The following is a 17,233-nucleotide window of genomic DNA, read 5'->3' as shown; positions in this document are numbered from 1 at the left end:
TACCTAATTAGGAATGCTGACACCTTCCAGTTACTGAACATAATCTCAAACAATACATCTGGGAGCAAACTAAACAGCTATTAGCTATTAGAGACAGAAATACATGTATAAAGAATGTCAACAGAAGAGAAGGTATGAGCGAGAGGGAATATGTGAATGAGGAGGTATGAAACGATGGCAGCAGTGCCAGTGGTGAGAAAGAGACAAACACTATGTGATCATTGAAGTATTGTGTGTTGTGTGTTAATAAGAGCATATTAAGTTGTAATTTAGTTTAGATGGAACAGTTGATTACATGTGGCTAAAGTGTAGTCTATTTCCCCACTCCTTGCAGGCAAAACTCAGAGATGTACTGAGACAGCCAAAAACTGCAGTTACCTAAGGAAGTATACATAAATAGTAACTTAAAAGGTTTATCTCTTTTCTTAAACAACAGAAACTCCAGGTTGGAATATCAACAATATTAGGAAAAGTATAGATACTACTTGTCTTGAAGATGACACATTGAGTTGCAGGCAAGCACAAAAAAAAGACTGTTACAGTTTTAGCTTTAGGGCAAAGACAACTTCAGAAAAAAAAACCTCACACATGTTAATACAAATTGGCACACCTCATGCACACAACTGCCATCTCCAGCTCTGGCAGCTCACAGCTCAGATCACAATACAGCTGTCACTTTGAATGAAAAAATGGCAATCCAGAGTTGTGCAGGATAGGGGAGGGACAGTAGAGTACAGTTCGATCTGAAGGCTGTGAGGCACAGATGTGTTTGGTTGGGGGGGGGGGGGGGGGGGAGCAGGGAAGGGGAGAAGGTGGTTGGGTGCACTGGCAGAGGGCAACACACAATGAGGGGTGAGGGGACATGAACAGGGAGGAGGTGATAGGACAGAGAGGGCAGAAACTGTTGGGTGGAGGATATAGGGACAGTGGGTTACAGTAGGTTTGGACTGGGATAAATACAGGAGCAGAGAACAAAGCTGTTGGTTGAGGGGAGCATCCAGATGGCCTGAGTTGTGAAGCAGCCATTGAAATCAAGTCTGTTATGTTCAGCTGCACATTGTGGCACAGGGGATCTACCATGCTCCTGTCCACAGTTTGGCAGTGGTTGTTCATCATGGTGGACCACTGGTTGATAGTCGTACTGATATAAAAATTTGAGCAATGATTGCAGCAGAGCTGGTATATGGCATGGTTGCTTTCACACGTAGCCCAGTCTCTGATAAATCTGTGACAGCACAGGAATCGGAAGTACTGGGTGGGTAGCCTCCTATAGCAACCCGTTTATGGACAATGCAGAGGAAAGCTTCCTAGCCTCCCAAAAGCCTAAACCCCCACTCTGGTTCACTTTCATTGAAGATATCTTCATGATATGGACTCAGTGCCAAGAGAACCTATCCCCATTCCTTCACAACCTCAGTACCTTCTCTCCTCAGATGCTCCTCTCAACCCACTATGTTCCTGGATGTTGACATCCTCTTCTCTGATGGCTCCATCCACATCTCTGTCCACATTAAACCCATTAACCTCCAGCAATACATGCAGTTCGACAGTTGCCATCACTTCCACTCTAAAAAATGCATCCCATACAATTCAGGGACAGTATATCTGCAGTGACAAGAATTCTCTTGCCCAGTATACTGAAGACCTCACCAAAGCCTTCACAGACAGATACTATCCTCCAGATCTAGTCTGTAAACATATATCCCCTCCCATTTCCCCAAACACTCCCAATCCATCCACCATTCCCAAGCACCAGCTACAGAGAAGTGCTCATCCTTTGTCAGACCTTTGATTAACTGTCATCATGTCCTGAAAGGCAGGACATCCTACCTGAGATCCTTCCCACCCCTCCTAAAGTGCTACTCAGTCACACATCCAACCTCCACAACATCCCAGTCCATCCCTATGCCACTCCCAATCCCAGCCCCTGCCACAGGGATAATCTCCTGTGGAAGACCCAGGTGCAAGACTGCCCAATCCACCCACCCAGTAATACCTATGCCAGTCGTGTCACAGGCTTGTTCTATCCCATCAGAGGCCAGATATTGATGTGGGTACCAACCAGCTGTCAACCAGAATGAATGGCAACCATGAAACTATGGCAAAGAGCAAAGTAGACCATTCTGTGGCACAACATGGAGCTGAACATAACATCCTTGATTTCAGTGGTTCCCTCACAGTCTGGGCCACATGCATCTTCCCCACGGCTACCAGATTTTCTGTTATCTGACCATCACCTCTTCCCCCTTTCTCTCTCCTCCTCCTCCTCCTCCTCCTCCTCCTCCTCCTCCTGCCTCTTCCCTCCCTCCCTCTCCCTCTCCCTCTCCCTCTCCCTCTGACCCCATCCTTCAGTCCATTCCCTATCCACCTCCCCCTGCCTCCCCTTTCCAAATCTAGCTCCTACAACACATTCTCCACTCCCAAAATTATCCCCATCTCACCTATGCGAACCTATTGTCACCACACCCTCCACCCAGCAGTTTTTGCCCCCTCTATCCTTTCACCTTTTCCTTGTCCATGTCCCCTCACCCTCAATGAACCCGCCCATCATCTTTCCACTTTCCTGCTCCTCTCCTCTTCCGCTCATGTGTTATGGCCACAGAACTTTTGTGGATCATTTCAACAGTGTACTGTAATTACCAGCCCTCATTTCAGGATTACTTTTGAAAAACACTGGGAAAATTCCATTACAGACATTTTCCCAATAAATCATTTACTGCATTTCATGTTTTGTGTGTCTTTTATTGTACTTCAGAGTGTGGAAATTCTGCTAAACGTATGTCATTGCTTCTGCCACGCTTTATATAATAGTCTTGGGAGAACAATTTGTTGCAGCTGAAATGAAATATTTGAGTTTCCTCCTTAGATAGTTGTGCCTCTCTTCAATTTATTCATATATTGTGTTGGTACAATTATTGTTTGTGTAATTGAGTAATAGATTAGAAAGTAAGTTTCATTTATTGATCTGTGAAAACTTTTTTATTTCATGCATTCCTTTTTTTGGTGATGAAGGGAAGAGGTAAGACTAGACTTTAGTGCACTTTCTCATGAGTACGTTTTCTGTAACTAGTATTTTCTATTGATACCATTTGTTGTGTATTATTTATCATGTTTTGCACTGACTTTGTGACTTAAATGCATTTAGCTCCTGTGATAAAATGACTATATACTAGTTCCATATTTTTGTTAGACTGTTAACAATGTATTGTCCAGTTAAGTAGATTGAAAGAGTGTAATTTTGGCATAAATTTCATCTTATAGCAGTCATTCATTAAAAGAATTTGGAGGTAGAAGAAACAAGATAGAGTATTTTCGTCAGTTGTTTGGGATTATTGACTGTCATTAGCTTGATTGACATGGCTCAGTGGATAGCGGCAAACTACAAATCCAAATGGGCAATGTTTGATGCCCAGTTGGTCTAGGAATTTATCATCATTTATCACTTCTTTCACATGTGGCAGTGATTTATAAATTCGAAAAATGCAAGGGTGCCTAGTGGTTTCGAGTCCACATTAAACTAGATCTCCTTATAACTGGCTAGGAGAGTTAGATCAGAGATCAGAAGCAGACTAGGGGATACCACCTCCAATAGGACCACGCCTAGTGAAGGATGGGGGTGTTCATACAAACCTTTTGGTTGAGGACAGCTTTATTTAGCTTGACAAAGATAGTAGATTTAATTCATGGCTGTAAATGATCTGTTTTGAGGTCATTTCATTATTCTTACTGTGCAAGCTGTATATTGTAACTTATTCATCTGTCAATTAGTGTTTAGCATCAATTTTGTGCAAAGTTAGGTGAAAAGGACAAAACATTCACCATCTCTATGAAAAAGAACTGTTAACAACCATGGATGCCTGAGTTACAGGCATTTGGAATCTAGCACTACTGTGAACCTACCTATTGATTGTTGCAACTCTGTCCACATCAGCAACTCCCCAGCCAGCCAAAATCTCATCTGCATTACCTGCCCTGCTCAAGTTGTTCTGTTGTATCCCAGTTGGTGGTACATGTAAAACCTTTGAATTAAATGCTGAGCATGGATAGAGGTTGTTTGACCATAAAATAAATACCGTACCCAACACTTCTGGTAAAAACAGACAACTTGTTGAGGCCCTGTGTCCTCCATTTAAGTCGGTGTACATCAGTATCAGTTTCAAATAAAAGACAAATTCCACCAGAATTCAAGGAGCCTTGACTAAAACCACTAAATCAAAACATTTGTCTCGTCAATATAACTTTGCTGAATCAGTGATCCCAGTGGGATATCATACAAACCAAGGTGCTAAGTGTGACTTTATACGTGAAACACCAGGATAGTTCTGATTTGCCCAGCCTCACAAGATTCTCCATGACTATTAAATTTCTGCACTCTGTTGCAACCAGAAGGCCGTCTGTAATTATCTTTCACTACAATGAGCATAAACACAAGTAAATAAGCATACCTTCACTTACCAGGACCAGTGTGTGACATGAAGCAATAGTGTGACATGAAGCAATAGTGTGACATAAGTTTTATTCATCTGATCTAAACACATCTAAATCTAGTTATCTTACCAGTTCAAAATACAACTTTTGAGCACCAGTCAACTTCTTGTGCAACTGTATATGGATATACTTCGCAAACAGCAGATGAAAGAACAAATGGTTCAAATGGCTCTGAGCACTATGGGACTTAACTTCTGAGGTCATCAGTCCCCTAGAACTTAGAACTACTTAAACCTAACTAACCTAAGGACATCACACACATCCATGCCCGAGGCAGGATTCGAACCTGCGACCGTAGCGGTCACGTGGTTCCAGACTGTAGCGCCTAGAACCGCTCGGCCACCTCGGCCGGCGATGAAATAACAATAAAGCATATTGCACCACTGAGGTTGTGCTGCCATTAGCCACATGGCCTCACCTTAGCCAACACCTGTTGCAGTCTGCCTAGAATGAGGGGACCACCATTACTCCTGTTTCTAACTTTTTATCAGCCTGTGACCTCAGGCATACCAGTTCCCCTGACATTTATAACTAATCTTTTCCCCGCGGCTTCACCTGCATATGCACTTGCACGTATATTGCACTCGTCTCCTCCTCCATCCCTCTCTCTGTCCAACTCTCCCTCCCCCGTCTCTCTGTCCATCTTACCCTCCCACTTCTATTTGTCCATCTCCTCCTCCTTCACCCCTCTCTCCATCCTTACCTACCCCCTTTTCTCTGTCCATCCCTCCTTCCTCCTCTCCCATTTTCCATCTCTCTCTCTCTCACTCTCTCTCTCTCTCTCTCTCTCTCTCTCTCTCTCTCTCTCTCTCTCTCTCTCTCACTATCTACCCATCAACTCCTGCTCCCCCCACCCACTCACTGTGTGTGTGCTCATCTCTTCCATCCCTGTCTCTGTCTGCTACCTCCTGCTCCCATTCTCCCAATATATCCATCACCTCCTCCTCCCCCCTCCCTATCAATGCAGTGTGTGTGGCCATTTCTTCCACCCTTGCCTCACTGTCTGTCTACCACTACTTTGTCTATATCTTCCTTCCACCTTCTCTGTTATCTGACCATCACCTCCTCCTCCTCCTCCTCCTCTTCCTCCTGCCTCTTCCACTGTCCACCTCCTCCTCCCCCCCTATCTCTGTATCCATCTTCTCTTTCTCCCCCTCTCTCTGTTAATCATGTCCTTCTCTCTCTCTCTCTCTCTCTCTCTCTCTCTCTCTCTCTGTCTCTCTCTGTCACTCTCCTCTGACCCCATCTTTCAGTCTATTTCCTCCTCCCCTCTCTTCCTATCCACCACCTCCTGCCTCCCCTATACCACTTCAGCTCCTCCTTCCTCCCCTCTCTGTATCCATCTCCTGCCTCCCCTCTCCCTAATCACGTCTCCCCCTCTCTCTGTGTTCCACTCCTCCTTCCTCCTTATGTCCATCACCTCTAACTCCCCTCTGGCTACCCATTCCCTCCTATGCCCATTCTCTGTCCATCCCCCAGCTGCGCCATATGCATGTGTAGCCCCTGAAAAACAGGTTTATAAAGCAGGCCGATGCTACTCTCACAACACACCCCTCTTTCAGGGCAGCCTCACATCAGAGGTTTGAAAATCATTTTTTGCCCTCGACTTACAGGGTACCATGCAAAGCAGGCTCTGATGATCACACCATTGACAGCATGGTAAACCCTATTCTTCCTCCTTACCCCTTCAAACTTAGCTGAATAACAGCTTGAAAAATTGACTGCTTTTGTGTATGGTATATTAGAAGCAAAATTGTAGGTGACAGTCACTTCGAGATGGGAATTGCTACCAGCATTCCTAATGCTGCTGCCTATACCAAATTGAACTAAAGGGTATGAACTGCCTGTTGTTTACATCAAAAATCTGAACTGCTCCTCTACCGGGGAATAATGTTTTCCATTCTACTTTATGATTTGGCACCTGTACAGAAGAGACACGAACCATCTGGGAACTTTTCATGTGGAATGCCTCTCTGCAATTCTGAAATGTCAAGGTTACATATAAAATGCTGAAGTTCTGTGGATATATAATGCCTGACAAAAAATTGAAGCACCCAGAAGACATGATCAGATGTCAATGTAACTTCGTACATGTTCACACCATTCATAGGGATGTAAAAGATTAGTTGCAATTCTCCATGACTGGTGGAAGTGCTGCTAGAGTGTATTAATGTTGTTCATGTTTAGTGTTGTTACTAGGCCTCATGGAGGAAGTAAGGTGTGTGAATAGCATCAGACATTGAGTGATCACTGTGAAGGACATGAAAATGTCGCATACCCATGAGAGGTGACATAATCAACACCTTACAGAGTTTGAAACAATCTCCATTTGGCTAACTGGTGAAATACTGCAAGATCCAGATTAGTGGGGCATTCAGATGTGACAGTAGATCAACGTTGGACTTCAGAGGAACTTGAGAGCAGGCATACTCAGTGTCAAGGTTCCAGTCAACCATGCGTGAGTACAACGAGGGAGGGTCGAGATATTGTAACATCTACTGCTTCCTTTCAAGAACAAGTAATGGACTCTGCAATATTTTGTGTCATCCTGTACCATTGGTCCATTGGTTGGAGACTAGCGGCAGCTGCACTAGGGAATTATCGTCCCATGCATAGATTGCCACACCACAGCACAAACAGCTGCATTTGGTGTGCTGCATTTGGTGTGATGCAATGACTGGATAGCATGGACTGCTGGTGAATGGAATTGTATTGTGTTCACTGATGTTTCACAGTTCTGCATTACTATGGATGACTGATGAATATGGCAGTGACCTGAGGAGAATTCCCATTCTTCCAATGTTCTGGAGAGGCACAGGGTGTTACTCCAAGTGTTGCGATGGGGTGTCAGGTATGACTTCAGGTCACAGCTGATAGTGATTGGGGGAACTCTGAGGGCACAATGGTTCATCATGAACATCCTGTGTCCTCATGTGTTCCCTCTCATGCAACAGTATAATGTTCCAATCTTTCAGCAGAACTGTGCTTGTCCTCATGTGGCACACATCTCTTTAAACTGTGTGCATGATGTTGAGGTCCTCCTCTGGCCAGCAAGATGCCTTGATCTGACCCTTATAGAACACTTGCAGAACTAGCTTGGACGACAACTCCATCTCACTGCTATTATCTAGGATATCAGTGCCCAGCAGCAACAGTTGCCTCGAGAGTACAAATGCTTTGTGATACCATTTGCAACCAAATCATTGCATGCAGCCTGACAAGAAGAGGATACTGTGTCATACTGATAAGTGGGCTCATACTGCCAAGTTCATTGCAAATTTGACTCAGTTTTTTAAGTGTTGAAGTATGTCACATGTCTTCTCACCCATGAAGTTTTGTTTCATTTCCTACTCTCTTTCTGGATATTTTATTTACTTTTTTATTAGGCTGTGTAACATGCACAGCATGGAGTTCCTCCTGTTTAAAGGCCATTTATGGTGGTATGGACACTTATGCAGATAGGTGATTCCAGACTCTTAAATTGGTATTTTATCAGAACCTCAGATTGGCAGGCATATAGCTGGTGATCAGTGCTTGCAATTACAGTGAAACCTAGCTGAATGTGACATTTCTATCAACAGGAAACAACTTGCTCATGAAAGCTCAAGTGGCAATGCAAAATAAAAGAATGTTAAACCACTGATAAATAACCCTTTGTTTCACTGACTATTTCAAATCGGGCATATACCCAAGACATTTCTGGAGCTATACTTATAAGTACTTAATGCCAAACACCACACTGTGATAGCACATAAGAAAGCCAGCATCCATTTTAATTTTATCTGTTCATGACAGCAATCAGTTTTTCTGCATGGCCTATAACCACATCTTTAAGACAAAGCTTAGCTTTTATAGTCAAATTCATGCTTATTCCATAAGATGAGCAAGAGAATTGCTGTGTCAAGGAGGAAACCATGATGTCATCATCATCATAAAAAATTGGTTATTTGAAACAAAAGATGGCTGCATTTTTCAGAGTGCCAAGTCCTACACAGCACTTTTTTTTATAAATATTGTGTCATGTCCAAAAGCCTGACATGAAATCATCTGTGGAACTAACAGTGACTAGTCGAAAGTACACACAGAGATTTTTATTGAAATCCCTGTTATCCATGCTGGGGAAAGGTGGCAAAATTCACATTGACATTGAATTTATTTATTTATTTTATAGAGTGGCTGACGCTGATAAGCCAAAACATTATGACCACTGCCCGACACAACACTGGATGCCACCTGGTGCCATTGCAGGTACATGACGTGGTAACAAAAGTCTGTAAGTGGAACAGACATGGGTGGGGGATCACACTAGCAAAGATAAGGGCTGCAAATGGGGAAATCTGTTGAAATAAGTGACGTTGAAAAAGGGCAGATGATTATTACAGAAGCTTGTGAATGAGCATCTCGAAAATGGCTAATCTGCTAAAATGTTCATGTGCTACTGTCGTGAGCATCTATGGAAAGAGACAGAAGGACAGTGAAACTACCACTAGGTGTGCTAAATGGTTGGATGCCCATGACTCTGCACAGAACATGGGGTTTGGAGGCCTGTCCACTCTGTAAAGTAGGATAGATGGTGTTCTGTGCCATCTCTGTAGAAAGGGCACAATACTGGTGCATGCACAAGTGTTTCAGAGCACTCTGTTCATCCTACATTGTTGAACATGGAACTCTGCTGCAGACAGCCCCTATGTGTTCACATGTTGACATGAAAACATCATCAGTTAGGATTGCAGTAGGCATGGGACCATTGGGATTTGACCGTCAATCAATGGAAACATGTCGGCTCTTCAAGTGAAGCACATTTTCGCTACACTATGTCGATGGTCCTCTCCACAAATGCCACCATTGAGGTGAATGGCGGCTCAAAACATGCAGTGGACCATGGACGCAGGCTAGTGGGAGCAGTATTATGCTTGCATGGGACCTGTGGTAGTAATTGAAGACACACTGATAGCTGTGAACCATCTGCATCCCTTCATGCTTAGAGTCTTCCCGGACAGTGATGTCATCTTTCACCAGTATAACTGTCTGTGTTTCGGTGGCAGAACTGTGCTACAGTGGTTGGAGAAGCATTGTAGTAAACTCTCGTTGATGTTTTGGCAACCAGATTCATCTGGTGTAAATTCTATGGCACTCATCTGGGTCACTATCAGGCACCATCACAGCATATTCAAATTAGTGGCCCATTATTTATGTGAATTACATGATCAGTGCATCTAATGCTACATACCACCACGAACCTACCAATAAACTGTCAGATCCCTGATAAACAGTATCAGTTGTGTATTTCATTCTAAAGATGGGTGAACTAGCTATCAAGGAGGTGGTCATTATGTTCTGGCTCGTCAGTGAGTATCACATTTGCTATATAATGTGACAGAAATGTTATTCTGTTGCACTTATAAACTGAATATTTTTTAAATATCTGAGCTTTACTTCATTAGAATAAAAGGTGTCAATTTTGTTGACGAATATTGTATGACACCCATGCACCTTCTGCAAAATAATTTCACAGTACAACATATCATTTGTTACATGTAATGATAGAATAATTTCCTGTTTTAATTGCCTTTAATATGCCTTATTTTTTGCAGGAAAGATATGAGTGAGACACCAGTTTGAATATTCTGTTCAAAGACAGAACAATGGACATGATCTGTCATGTGGAAGACATACATGTAAACACTACTCCTTCCTCTGCTTGCTTTCTTTTTCTCAACAAAGGAGAGTCTGCAGTATTTTAATTTCTATTTATTTTAAAAAGTGTAATAAGAGATATGTATCTCTCAAAATGATGCAACAAGCACATTTGTGTTTAGGCTTGCTTGTCTCTGTTGGGGAAGAAGATTACCTTAGATGGACTGGTATTTTATCACTAAGTGCCATAAAGTAAGTGGTCCCTACGTAGGAGTTGCAGCCCATCATAAGAGAGGATTTGCACCCCGTCGTAAGAGATATTTCTCTTGACTACTATGTAGTGAGTGAGCAAAGTGAGAACATTATGCTTTGGTTCTTGCACGTTACATGGTTGCTTCCGTGCAGAGTATTTCACAACGAAAAACTTTATACACTTTTAGTCTCTAATACATGTGTGACTGCCAGTACCTAACTGTGATATTGTTTGTACGCTACCATTGTGACAATGAAGAAAAATATCTGCATCCTATGTGGCTGAAAAGCAAGCAGTGAACCATCTGCAGTGTTCAGTGAAAATCCAGCAATCAGGAGTCTGTAGCATTTTTAAGAAGATATTTCCTTTGTTGGCCTGAGCATAACAAAAGTGCTGTATAACTGGGTCATCTAAGGCTTATGTTGCAGGTTTTGAACAATAAAACAGCTGATTGTGTGTGGAGTTAGGCATTGTTCAGATTTTGAAATTGGCATCCTCAAATATTTGTTTTGCATACTACTGAACAATCAGTATACTCTAGCATTTATAAATAATACTTTTTAACTTTTAAAGTATAGCATTATTCTGTGAATTTCTTCCTTCAAAGAAAAGATGTGTGGTCCTCTAGTGTAATGAGGTGACAGTCAACACACATAAAGAAGTGTCATTGTAAAACTTATTAAATGTTTATGAATGTGACAATTTTAATGAAAACCTGGGCAGATAATTTTGTTCATCCATTGAACATTGCATGAATAACAGTCAGGAAATGTGCAGATGCCAGCACAGGCTGTGACCAGAAAGTCATTAATAGTGCAAAACAATCAATATGCACACATGAAAATTAGTATATATCTTTTTAATTACCACAATGTGAACTAATTTAGCCCTGGAACTCTTGAGTAACATTGTTCTGCTAGGAAAGTAAAATCTGAACTAAAAGAATTGCTATCAGTATGGAAATGAACTAACATTTGAGCAAAAAAAGAACAGTTTGTATTTAAAGAATGCTTGCAGAACAGATGTATCAGAAAACTATTGTTTCTTGCTAGGATATGAAGTTTTCAATCCAAATTAACATTTATCATTTTATACTGAGAATGATATGAGGTAAATTACTTCTTTTGGTTGGTGTGTTTGTATTTTGTCTTTTGTGATTGTATATATTCTTATGTTTTTCATATGAACTCATGTCTTCTGTGCATTTTCACCTGAGAACTTCATACTATATCATCAGTATTTACAACATAACTTGCATGTTTTTTAAAATCAAAATTGTATATTTTCTGGTATTATTTGAATTTTTTAATACATGGAAATTGTGTGATGTACTCAACAAATATTTTTAATATTGGCTTGTACTAAAGTATAATTTTAAATTTTATGAGCAACATACAAATTCGAATATTTTTGTAAATTCTGGGTAGAACACTAATGCAGACATTATATTCAAAGCTACCTAGAAGCTTTTACAAGAGATGTTAATGGTATGTTAAATATTTTAGGAAAACCATGTGTTTTACTTCTTAAAGAGTTACATAAGCTGTGTAATGAATGTGCATTTCTGCTTCCTCTGGATCAATCAGCAATAATTGTAATTTTTCTGAATTAGGTACTGTATTATAAGGCAGAAAATTTAAAAGAATTTAACTCTCATTTAATTACCTATTGCAAACCATTTTAAATGTTGGGGCTTAGCCTGTCATGATGACAATATCACCACCGTATTCACCCATATTTGTCATTTCTTTAATAAATTTCCCTTCCATTCTCTTCCTGTTAGCCTTTTGTGATTTTTTTCTCATATCTCTTTTTTGAGTCTTCCATATTTTGTATCAAATTATTTTTTTCTAACTACGTGCATGGTGATTAATTCTGTTCTTACATTTTGTATTCCCTATTATAAAATCTTCACTTCAGCTTTGGATTGAACAAAATTCTTTATGCCATTTCAAAAAATTTAACTCTTGTCGTAAATATTACGTGCTTTTGACGTAACACATTTGTTTATCTGCTATTGGTTCTACAGGAAATAAGTCTTCTGAACTCTCCCCAGCATATAAACAATGTAAACTGCTGTGTCAGATGACATAAATATCCTTAAGCACCCATAACATACATTAATGAACCATATATACTAGTCAGTACATCACTGCTTTAAGAACATCCAAGATTTTTGTGTGACATTTGTGCATTTTGATAAAAAGAAAATTACATTGTAAAAATTATACAAACATACTGGTAGGTTAAACATTAATTATCCTCAAGAGATGCAACTCCCAGTAGAAACACATAAAAATAGATAAAGCACTCCTAGCTTTTAGAACCACAACTTCTTTCGTAAGTGGAGGAAAGAGGACATTGTGGACCCAATGGGGGCTTGTCACTTAGACACCAAGCTAAGAGGGCCGACCTGTTATCAGAAGGAAAGTTATCAAGATCTCTCAGAATTACAATATTATGAAAAGGACAGTTGCTATTCACCATATAGTGGAGATTCGAAGTCCCAGATAGGCACAACAAAAAGACTATTTCACCAAACAGGCCTTCATCAGGATTGGACAACACACACACACACACACACACACACACACACACACACACACACGCGTGCTAATGCAACTCGCACACACATAACCACTGTCTCTGTCTGATAAGGCCTTGGCAGCCAGAGACTGTGGTCACGTGTGTGTGAGTTGCATTCGTGTAAGTGTGTGTGTATGTATGTTCTGATGAAGGCCTGTTGGCTGAAAGCTACATTTGACAGTATTTTTGTTGTGCCTATCTGTGACTCAGCACCTCCGCTATGTGGTAGGTAGGAACTATCCTTTTCATTATATTGTCATTATTCCATCCTGAATTTTCCAGTGTTTGATCTCTGAGAATTAGGAATACTTTCATCTATTTTTTTTGTCTTTGTGTCCTCCATGCTGGGAGCTGGACTTCTGAAAGTAACGTGGACTGTCTGTCTGTGAATCTGTCTGTTTCTCCTTATTGTGGCCATCTCTTTTTTTGTGTGTGTGTGTGTGGTATTGACTTTTTGATTACTGTGATAATAGATGTTTTTGTACTGTGGTGGCATTCATATTATCCTATCACATTGTGCATTTGATTCACAATGCAGCTTTGACATACTGTATATAAAATGCATGTACTGGAATTATTATTCTCAATTTAATTCAACTTCCACTTGTTATGTAGACTGCATTGCAAATCTGTAGTGAAATGTTTCACATAATTATATTGTAACTTATCTTTTGTGTGTACAGTTTAGCCAGGATTGTTTGTCTGTTTAGTTGGCACAAAATTATGTCAATAATATTTAATTGCCTTTTGAGGTTGTTTTATGAAAAATGAAAAGAATTGTATGTGGACCATGAAAGTGAAACTCAAAAAAGTTTTGTTATCTTTTGAATGGTAAGTGTACAGTATTAGCAGGATATCTAACACTATTTCACTATTTTCAAGCAAAATTATGCTTGACTGGTTCTAAGTTCGAACTTCAGTGAATGTGAGTTTTTGGCATACTAACAGGTATGGGTGTGATTTTGAAGTAATTTTCTATTACTATCAAACAATGGTATAACTGAAAACAGTCATTTATCATATAGAGGAAGTGTTGAGCAGTCAATAGCTACATAATGACATAATAAGACTGAGCTTTCAAATGAGTAAGGGGCACACTCCTGTAATGGAAATTTGAAAGCTGAGCTACTGTGTCAGCTTCTTGTTTACTGGCCTATTAACTCACAGAGGGAGAGAGGGAGTTGTGTCTGTGGGTGCACAATTGCATAGAGAGAAACACACATTTTTAAAGTTGAGTTCAGTGTCCAAATTGTTTGTGTGTCTGTTGAGTGTGGAGTTCTTATTTAACACAGCAATTGGTTTGTTTTTCTCATTCTATTGTTTGTTTTTCACACAGTCATATTACTTTTGTGCAGTTTTATAGAAGAGTGTTAAACTGTTTCCCATTCTACTTCAGACATTCCTTGATCAATTGTATTATTGTTTGTATAGTTTCTGTGAGATTTTATAACATTGTCCCGTAGATAATGGAATAAGTTAGAGTGAGGAAAGAACTGTGAATCACTTCTGTGAATTACCTATTTGGAGGTGTGAACAGGAAAGAGAGTACAAGAACTTGGTTTATAAATACATCTAATAGACTCCCAACATTTCCTGTATATCCATTACTTTAAACTGCCCCTTGAAGTGTTCTCTACTACATACCATTTTAAAGAGTTCACAAAGGAGAAAAAAACATGTTGTTTTGTAGAACTAGATTGAGGGCACTACAATTCTATAAACCACAGCACAAATATAGGTTTGAAGGATTTGTGAATAACACTGCCAGGTCCAGCTATTAGCAACACAAATATCAAGATATTCTTATTCAAATGGCAATCTTTGTGCTAAGTGCATAGCCTTCTATAAATACTTTTCAGTACTGTACACCACCAATCTCTAAAAACCTTTAACAATTTCCAAATAGCCTTTTGTAAAATCAGACATGTCTATTTTGACTTCCTTAATGACAAGGCATTAAGATCAAAGGTTTTTCTTAAAAATGAACACACTCTGCAGTCACTTGACTATGTGTTTTAAATGCAACTCATAGAATATGTGACTGCATATTTTTACACACTTTTATCTTCCATAAATAGTATTCCCATTTATGAATGGATAATCTTGTGAGATGGAAATCATAATCTATATTGTTCATATTGGTAGCTATGAAATATTTTCAAAGGTGTCTGTCATATATTGAATTAGGGAGAAATATGGAGATAAATTGATGTAGTGTATTATATGAAGTTTACAGACAGTTCTCATAACTGTTAGCCCACAATCAGACAGTAAACTGTAAATGAGCACATCTTTTGAAAAATTAAAGATTTCAGTCGAATGAATCATTTGATGTTGAAAATCACAGTTATATTTTTACTAAGTTCTTGAATTTCATCTATGTCCATTGATCTTTTAATACTCTAAATATTTAAATTTTCTATTTCTTTTTTTCTATTCTCATGTGGGTTAAGTGATTATGTGACCCTCTTAATATAACACTAATACCTTAGCCTTTACTGTGTACATTCTTCGGGTGAATCATTCATACATATGTACGTACATACTACCACCACCACCACCACCACCACCACTACCACTGCCCCCCCCCCCCCCTCTCTCTCTCTCTCTCTCTCTCTCTCTCTCTCTCTCTCTCTCTCTCTCTCTCTCTCTCTCTCTCTCTCTGTGTGTGTGTGTGTGTGTGTGTGTGTGTGTGTGTGTGTGTGTGTGTGTGTCACACATGTGAGGGAGAATTTTCCAAATAACGTTAGAAAATTACCCAAAATCACAACTGGTATTGCCATAGACTGCTGTTGACTAGTATCGTGCATGATACTATATGTGCTTGTCATGCCAGTAAGTGCTAACATGTTATGGCCTGTGAGTAGCTTGTTTTATGCTGTTGTGTAATATTCATTTAGCTATGCATGATGGGCACTTTATGATAATACAGACTTGAATAATTTTTGCAAATTTTCAGAACACTTTTATTGGAGGTATCAATCTACAGAAATCATTGGAATAATAATGACTATTATGATTTCATCACATAACAGTTCATGGGGTCTTACTGTTCTTATCCATGTCAGTGCAATTGGCTATCAGGACCATTAGTAACATAAGCAGTTTTCCTGTGCTCAAGGTAGGAGTGACTGTAACACTTTTCAAGGGAACACCTACGTATTCATCTCTGCGTTTCTGTATGTCTCAGTTGACATTAAATCTGTGTAAGCACACTAAGACAATAGTACGAAAACTTTGATTTCAGCAATGAAAGTAACCTTGCCAAGGTGAAATTGTTAGTTGTAGTGTACAAGTAAAAGCCACTTCACACAAAAGCTTATGAACAAATATAATACCTTATAAGCAGACACATCATATTTTCTGATGCAGACAATAGTCCTTATGTCTTAAGAAAATCTGATCAAAAGCTCAGACATTACATTTGTAAGTGCCTCCTATCTCCTGTGAGACAAACATCCTGATTTTATTCTTTCAAAATGTTTAATAGCCACTGCATCAGAAAAAATTGCCATTTATTTTTTTATTTGATATACTGGAGATATTTGGGATTGTTATAAACTTTGCATTACTTATCGTTCTGAATTTAAAATAAGCTAACTGTAAATTGAATAAGGCATTTTGTTTGCCTATTAAGGATACAGAAAAAGAGATTAAGAAATATCTGGAAACAAATGAGGCAAAGACAAATAGTGTTTTGAGTTTTCTAATTTGTAATTCATAACACAATCATATTATATTGTGTGCAGAACTAAGTAAATATGTGGCTGAAGCTAGACTGGAAACAGTATATAAGGGGAATGAGTATAGAGAATGGAACTGTGAAGTAGGTTGTGTTAAGGAGTTTTATTAGTTCGAAGACATATTTTGCAATGATATGGCAATCTGTGGCAGCATCTCTTGATGTTAGTTGTGCTATGGTGGTAGAGAAATTATACTTTTGCTTTCTTTTCTGAAAAGCGTATCAGTTTCAGATCAGCTCTTCTGATATTCCTTGAATAAGTTTCTGCATTGATTTCTGTGTGCAGAATATTTTACATAAACTAACTCCAGCCAACACAGTACTAAAGTAATTAATGATTTAGGGGACCACTCGGCACAATGAAGGCCAGATGATGTCAAAGCATGTGGCCCACCACGTTTGAAGTTGTGAATGCATTTTATTTGGGCAGTATTCTTATATGTAGAATAATTTATGTAGTCACAAATGTTATTCAGTGTATTGTATCGTTTATCAGTTGTGATTGTAGCATGACTGAGTTAGAAATT

At 39.5% G+C, this 17,233-nt stretch overlaps 1 protein-coding gene across 1 annotated transcript in view; it reads left to right on the top strand.

The window, feature by feature from the left end:
• The window catches only part of LOC124717078 (protocadherin-like wing polarity protein stan), a 368,864-nt gene extending 357,997 nt beyond the window's left edge, over nt 1-10,867 (top strand). Inside the window, exon 44 of the mRNA XM_047243768.1 lies at nt 10,083-10,867. Within this exon, the coding sequence (XP_047099724.1) occupies nt 10,083-10,110 (28 nt within the window). The 3' untranslated portion in view covers nt 10,111-10,867. The remainder of the gene's footprint in view (nt 1-10,082) is intronic.
• Nucleotides 10,868-17,233: the final 6,366 nt, after the last annotated feature.

This window comes from Schistocerca piceifrons, chromosome 1 (genome assembly GCF_021461385.2).
Source record: "Schistocerca piceifrons isolate TAMUIC-IGC-003096 chromosome 1, iqSchPice1.1, whole genome shotgun sequence".
NCBI classification, from domain to species: domain Eukaryota; kingdom Metazoa; phylum Arthropoda; class Insecta; order Orthoptera; family Acrididae; genus Schistocerca; species Schistocerca piceifrons.
The sequence above is the reverse complement of the archived record's forward strand: the minus strand, read 5'-3'. Positions and strand labels throughout refer to the sequence as shown.